General features: G+C 47.3%; 1 protein-coding gene across 1 annotated transcript; it reads left to right on the top strand.

Moving 5' to 3' along the window:
- Positions 1-1,460: 1,460 nt before the first annotated feature.
- LOC123149494 (cytokinin riboside 5'-monophosphate phosphoribohydrolase LOG) lies at positions 1,461-5,889 on the top strand. The gene is made up of 7 exons (XM_044569160.1): positions 1,461-1,847; positions 2,533-2,630; positions 3,442-3,472; positions 4,092-4,191; positions 4,290-4,360; positions 5,156-5,299; positions 5,404-5,889. The coding sequence occupies exons 1-7, from the start codon at positions 1,596-1,598 to the stop codon at positions 5,512-5,514; spliced, it is 807 nt and encodes a 268-aa protein (XP_044425095.1). The 5' UTR covers positions 1,461-1,595; the 3' UTR covers positions 5,515-5,889.
- Positions 5,890-6,977: the final 1,088 nt, after the last annotated feature.

Genomic DNA, 6,977 nt, shown 5'->3' on the forward strand with positions numbered 1-6,977 from the left:
GATGGGCTTGCCACATCTCTCCATGTTCGCTATATGTGACCCATGACACAGCTTATCCTGGCTTTCATGTTTCCAATCACCTTTCAGAAAAAAGTTGGAATGCCAGACGTGAGGAATGATCGGAACAATGAGTCACTCGACATAGATGACGGTAATCATCGAGCCAAAAAACCACCCGCATCATGATCTTTTTCGTCATGTCAACATTGCAACTAACAAAGAAATAAATGCACGTACTATGAAGACGACACATTCGACCCGAGATGCAGACCCATGACACAACTTATCATGGCTTTCAAGTTTCCAATCACCTTTCAGAAAAAAGTTGGAATGCCAGAAGTGGGGAACAATCGGAATAATGAGTCACTCGACATAGATGACGGGAACCATCGAGCCAAAACACCACCAGCATCATGATCTTTTTCGTCGTGTCAACATTGCAACTAACAAAGAAATAAATGCATGTACTATGAAGACGAGACATTCGACCCGAGACGCAGACCCATGACACAACTTATCCTGGCCTTCAAGTTTCCAATCACCTTTAGAAAAAGTTGGAATGCCATAGATGAAGACCAATCAGAACAATGTGTCACTCAACATAGATGACGGGAACCATCGAGCCAAAACACCACCTGCATCATGGTCTTTTTCATCGTGTCAACATTGCAACTAACAAAGAAATAAATGCGCGTACTATGAAGACGACACATTTGACCCGAGATGCAGAGCTTATCATGGCTTTCAAGTTTCGAATCACCTTTAGAGAAAAGTTGGAATGCGATACAATCGGAACAATGAGTCACTCGACATAGATGACGTGAACCATCAAGCCAACACACCACCCGCATCATGGTCTTTTTCGCCGTGTCAACATTGCAACTAACAAAGAAATAAACGAACGTACTACGAAGACAACACATTCAACTCAAGATGCAGAGTCATGATCCGTCTCGCCTTGCAGCAGGCCCAAACCGCATCGGACAAGACAACCCAGCGGACCTTTTGGCATAAGCAAGTACAAAAAAAAGAAACATGTAGCCATCCGTTGAAAAGCCTAATTTGAAATCACATATTCGTCGAGAACTAATAAACATATAAAAGTGGGTGGGGACATATGTCCCGTCATCGTAGGCTCGGCAAGGAGACATCTCCGATTTTCTTTTCTCGAGGGGTCGATTACTGAGATATGGTGAGCCGGTATATATAGAAGGAAAATAAAATAAAATACATGTGTGCACTAGGGAAAAAAAGATGCTTGTAGAAGGAAAACATAATAAAAAGAAAAACATAATAAAAAGATACATGTGAGGGTTGTCAAGAAGGAAGGAAACAAGAATGGAAAGGAGTTGTGGGAGCAAAGCGTGTCCACGAACGAGACAAGGAAGGAAGGCAACCCTAGGCCAGCCATGGCGGACCCACGCCACGCGCCTATATAGCCTCGCAGGGCCAGCCCACCCTCTCCCTTCCTCCCCCATCACTCGCCGCGTAGCCTCCCCTCCCACTCCCCCCCTGCTCCCTCCCCTCCACCACAAATCTCTCTCGCGCGCGCCGCAGCCGCCGGCACGCACGCACGCGATCGTCTCGCCGCGACCATGAGCATCACGGCGGCGGCGGTGGTAGCGGAGCCGCGCGCGTTCGCCATCGGGGCCGCGCCGGCCGTGGAGATGGGCCCGGAGCTGGCGCCGCCGGAGCCGAGCCGCGGCCTTGGGCAGGACGGCGGCGTGGCGGTGGCGGCGGCGGAGGGGCGGGCGTCGCGGTTCCGGCGGATCTGCGTCTACTGCGGCAGCGCCAAGGGGCGCAAGGCCAGCTACCAGGACGCCGCCCTCGACCTCGGCAAGGAGATGGTAACTAACCTTGCCCACGTCTTCCCCCGTTCGCCGCCGTCTTGCTCTCGGCTCGGCTCGGCTCTGTCCGTCGCGGCCTGCGGGGTCTGGGTTCTTTGATTGTTTTCTTCTTCGTTCTTGCGGGAGAGATGGAGAAAGGGGCCTCCTTTTCCTGCCGATCTCTCCCCGATTTGGTTGGTCGATTTCGGTTGGGGTCGATCCATGCGGAGGCGCACGATCCTCCGCGCTGGGGGCCATGGCGATCGATGCGCTGGAGGCCATGGGATCGGGGTGGTGCCCGGCTGCTCGCTAGGTAGGTGGGCGGGCGTACTGCCGTGGTCATGGGGAGCCGAGCCGCAGCATTCCTGCATGATCAATCATACGGCGAGCGAGTGCGAGTGAGTGCAAGAACACGATGAGAATCATGCAGTAGCCATGGTCACGGAGGAGGAGCGCGGCGTCCGTCTCGCCGGAATCGTCCCCCGTCCACCGTGGCCGGCCGGCGGCCATTAATTTTACTTCTTGTCACTTAAATTTCCCCTTGACATTATGGCATCCATGCACCATCATTGCCAAACAAAACCTGCCATGATTGCTTGCTTGCTTGCTTGCATTTGCCAAAGTTGAATTGAATTGGATTCAATGCCATGCCATGCCATGCCACCACCTGACCTGACCTGCTCTGTGTGTGTGTGTGTGTGTGCAGGTGGAGAGGGGCATAGACCTGGTGTACGGGGGCGGCTCCATCGGCCTGATGGGCCTCGTCTCCCACGCCGTCCACGCCGGCGGCCGCCATGTCATCGGGTGAGCAGAGCACTCCTCCCATCCCACCACCATTAACCACCCCCCATCCCACCGTGCACCATGACTATCCGCCGCTGCCCGCATTGTCTCCCCGCCCACACGCACCCACACACGCTGTACCTCTTCTTTCCCCGCTCGGTGCATACACTGCCTTTATGGCGTACTGGCCGTCTTGCTCGGTCTGGGTGCTTTGCTCCTGCCCCCAGACCCTGACCCAGCAGCTCGGCTCAGCTCCCAGCTGCCCCGAAAATGGCAGCCTTGTGGAAGCTTTGTGCAGGCAGCTGGGCTCCATTGCAGTTGCACTGCGCATGCCAGTTGCGTTGGGGCAAAGCCATGCCGGTCGCGTCGTGTTTCACAGGAATGGAAGCTCCTTTTCCAATCCTTTTCGAAAGGGCAGTTGCTTCCATGCCCTCAATGGCCATGGGATGGGGAGCTGGGGGCTGGGGCCTCACTGCCCTGCCCAGCTGCATGAAGCAGCTGGCTCACTAGTACTCTATCACATTATTGCCACCTTTAAGTTCATTCTATTTTTTACTAGATCAAAATTATTTGTGCGGTGGCCTAGCTCTGGATATGTGTATCATGCATTGTCCAGTTCCTGAAAGGCCTAGCTCTGGATATGTGTATGTGTAGATAGATAGCTGTGGCTCTAGGCCTTGCTCAGTTTCTTTAGCTTTACATGGGGAAAGTAAGATCAAGCTGTTGCTCTGGTAGTAGTAGTAGTACTACTGCTTGTTTGACTGCTTTGGACTGGAGGAATTAATGTGGCTCTCTCTCATTTGGGCCCCTTTCTTTTTCTTTTTCCTGCCAGGATCATCCCAAGATCACTCATGCCCAGAGAGGTGAGTCAAAGGCTGCAACCTCTATTTTGTTGCCATTGCATTGCATGGTCTGCTCTCCACTTCAGAACCTTGACTGGGTGTGCAAGCTAGCTACTAGCTAGGATATTTATTGTTCAGCTTCAGCATGATGAATGATGATGCATCACCATATATTTGTAAACTTTTGTGGATCTTATGTAGTTTGCTATATGATGAATCACCAGATTGTTCAGCTTCAGCTTAAGTTGTTCCTTTTTGATAAAGACATATTAAAAGTGCTATTAATACAGCTAGAAATAACTATATATGGAATCTGCAATATATACTAGTAACTTGCACTCTTGTTAGGCATATATCCTGTGTTTATTATACGGATTAGAAATTGGTTTCCACCTTTACTGATTGTAAAGAGGCCTTATCAATCTGTATGTGTTGTGCTGACTGTCTTTATTCTGCTTTTCAATACACCTGCAACATTACCGGTACTACTACTTAGTTTAGCCATGATTAAATTGACAATTAAGATGGTTTTCCCTGCAAAATTTAATTAGATATACTAGTCAATTTTATACTTAGTGTTATTCCTGGATTTTTTTTGTAATGCTTTGTTCTTTACAATCCCTGATTCATGCTCCTGTAGGTAACTGGGGATCCTGTGGGTGAAGTTAGAGCCGTGTCTGGCATGCACGAGAGGAAGGCCGAGATGGCTCGGTTTGCTGATGCTTTTATTGCCTTGCCAGGTACAAACTCAATAGCCCACCTTCTGCAAGTGAGAAAAACTGGAATAAATCATGCATATTTTGTGCTGTAGAGTTTGACAATTCAGTTAATTTGACAGGCGGCTACGGAACCTTGGAGGAGTTGCTTGAAGTGATCACGTGGGCACAACTAGGAATACATAAGAAGCCGGTAAGAAGTAGCTTCTGTTCTTGGTGCTTTTCATACAAAAATCACACAACCCCAATCATCTGGGGATGATGTGCTTGTCTGCATATGTTTTGTCAACCCACACTATTTTAGTAGCTAGGTATGAACGCGTTCTTTGTTTATCATAATGCCGATCGTTAGGGCCGTTGTGATCTGATCCTACCACCTTTGTTCACATGTGGCTACTAAATAACTTCACCCTCATGGCAACAAATTATTGTAAAGAGGGTTTAATCAAAGGAGCTATCAGCGTCACTTCGAAGGCATGAGATCTGCATTCCCGACTTTAATATTCGCTCCTCTAATAGGATAGTCTTGCACACTTTATGAATATTCTCATACAGCTATCAAATCAATGTTCTGGGATCTTAAAAAGGCATGATGTGACATATGTACAAGCAAAGTGTATATTGGTGTCTCTGTTGAATAATTGCTTAGCAATATAAAATGCTGAATGTTTGAGGGGATAGACACAACAGTCAGTTCTACATTTATCTTATATCCCTCCTGTCACTATTATTAGATCTGCAGTCCTGCCAAATTTGCTACTCCCTCCGTTCCAAAATAGATGACCCAACTTTGTACTGAAGTTAGTACGAAGTTGAGTCATCTATTTTGGAACGGAGGGAGTATTTGGTTGTCTATTGATATCAGATACGATTCAATGGGTGGGAGTGGATCAATTCAGTAATCAACACCGTCGAATCATGCATTGCATTTTTCTGTCACTACTTGTACTTATTCCTGGTGTATGTCTTTTGCGCAATCGCGTATCAGGTCGGTCTGCTGAACGTCGACGGATTCTACGACCCACTGCTGTCGTTCATCGACGTTGCCGTCAACGAAGGCTTCATCACCCAGGAGGCGAGGCAGATCATCATCTCGGCCCCGACAGCCAAGGAGCTAGTCAAGAAGCTGGAGGTCAGTTCCAAACTCTGAATTTGTCAGTTTATCCCAAATTCTGAAACTGAACTTTCCTTCTCTAGTGACCAGAACCCTTAACAATATCCATGTACCTTCTGCAGGAGTACGTCCCCGAGTACGAGGTCGGCCTGGTCTGGGATGACCAGAACCAGATGCCAAGCAACAGCCTGGTCCCGGAGCCGCTGGAGACACCTGCGATCACCTCGTCCTGATCGATGTGCCTCGCCTACATCTCAGTTAGGGTTCTAACAACAGTGTCGAGATAGCGGCGCCACATATATTTATTCTCTCCTAGATGATAAGTCCTAGCCGACTGAAGGGCGACGAGGGGGCACATGATAGCCAGTGTGCTTGTTTTGGTAGCGTCGATCGACCGATCTCTTGTGTCACCGCTGATGATTGTTTTGGGTGGCATGATTATATTAAGTTAACTAGTGAGTACTAGATTCCAACTTGCATGGATTGTTGAATGGTTCATGGTTGGATGGGCATAGCATGCATGCAGCTAAGCCTCTGAATTGATCCTGCTGTGATCCTGAACAAGGGTTGACTACATATAAATAGCAGCACATATAGTTTATCGACAATGTCTACCGCCCGCTTCCTCGTGTTGCATTATGTTAATCCTCCCTGTTTCAAGTGCATTGCCTCTTGTTTCTTGTTAACTGTCAGTGCTGTCTCTGTTAGAGGCATGGAAGAGATAACAATTCTGCTCAGCTTTTATCAATCAAATCATATAACATCTTTAGAGATTTTTTTGATGATTTTGGTAATGGCATCTTCAGTGGTGTTATTTGAAATTGCTCATTTTTAGTCGGCTTTCAAAGATGATATTTGAAATTTAAAATTGCCTTTTTTTTTGAGAAACTGAAATTTAAATTGCCTGTTCACTCGCTCCAGGATCTTCATCTTTGGCTGGGAGGCTCAAACCAGAAACCAGATTGAGCACACATGGGCCAGGCCATGTTATAAGCTCGCAAGCAGTCTAAAAAAACAAACAAAAAGCTCGCGAGTAGGCCCAGCCCAACTATGCTCATTGACCCTTTCGTCCTGATTTCTTTGAGGCCTGGTGGTTCTGTTTCTATAAACAACAAACTCTTTGTACCCTACAAAACCCACTCTTTTCCTCCCCTGTATTTGCAAACGAACTTTTTTTGCAAACGAACTTTTGTATGGAATTGACCTTATTTGCATGCCAATGTTTATTTTTTATATTTTAGTCGTGAACCTGAGGTCTTATATGTTCATAGCGTTTAACAATCTTTTTATGTTGCAGGGTGAAAGAAATTTATTCCATAGTAATAGGCTTGCAATCCAGAGATTGAAACTCCTCAAATAATACATTGTGGTCCTAATTGTAGCCATACCGTAGTGCTACGCTCAGTGCAACTGTACGACGCAAACCAATCTGCTACCTTATTTTGTTCACGTTTAAGCTTCATAGGAATAAATCATCTCTCTTGCCATCAAAAACTGAATCTTAGACATGAGATGACCATAAGCGGACCTCAATAAACCTACGGACTATGAGCACTCGGCGACGACACTCACTGGAATCTCACTCGCTGGTCTTCTGTCTAGGGATTGGCGCACAATTAGATGAAATGAATTGCTGTTGTTTAATACACCCGTCCAGCGTAGACTGGCACAATGCATACCTGTTTGCCGAAAATAA

This window comes from Triticum aestivum, chromosome 1B (genome assembly GCF_018294505.1).
Source record: "Triticum aestivum cultivar Chinese Spring chromosome 1B, IWGSC CS RefSeq v2.1, whole genome shotgun sequence".
Classification (NCBI taxonomy): Eukaryota; Viridiplantae; Streptophyta; class Magnoliopsida; order Poales; family Poaceae; genus Triticum; species Triticum aestivum.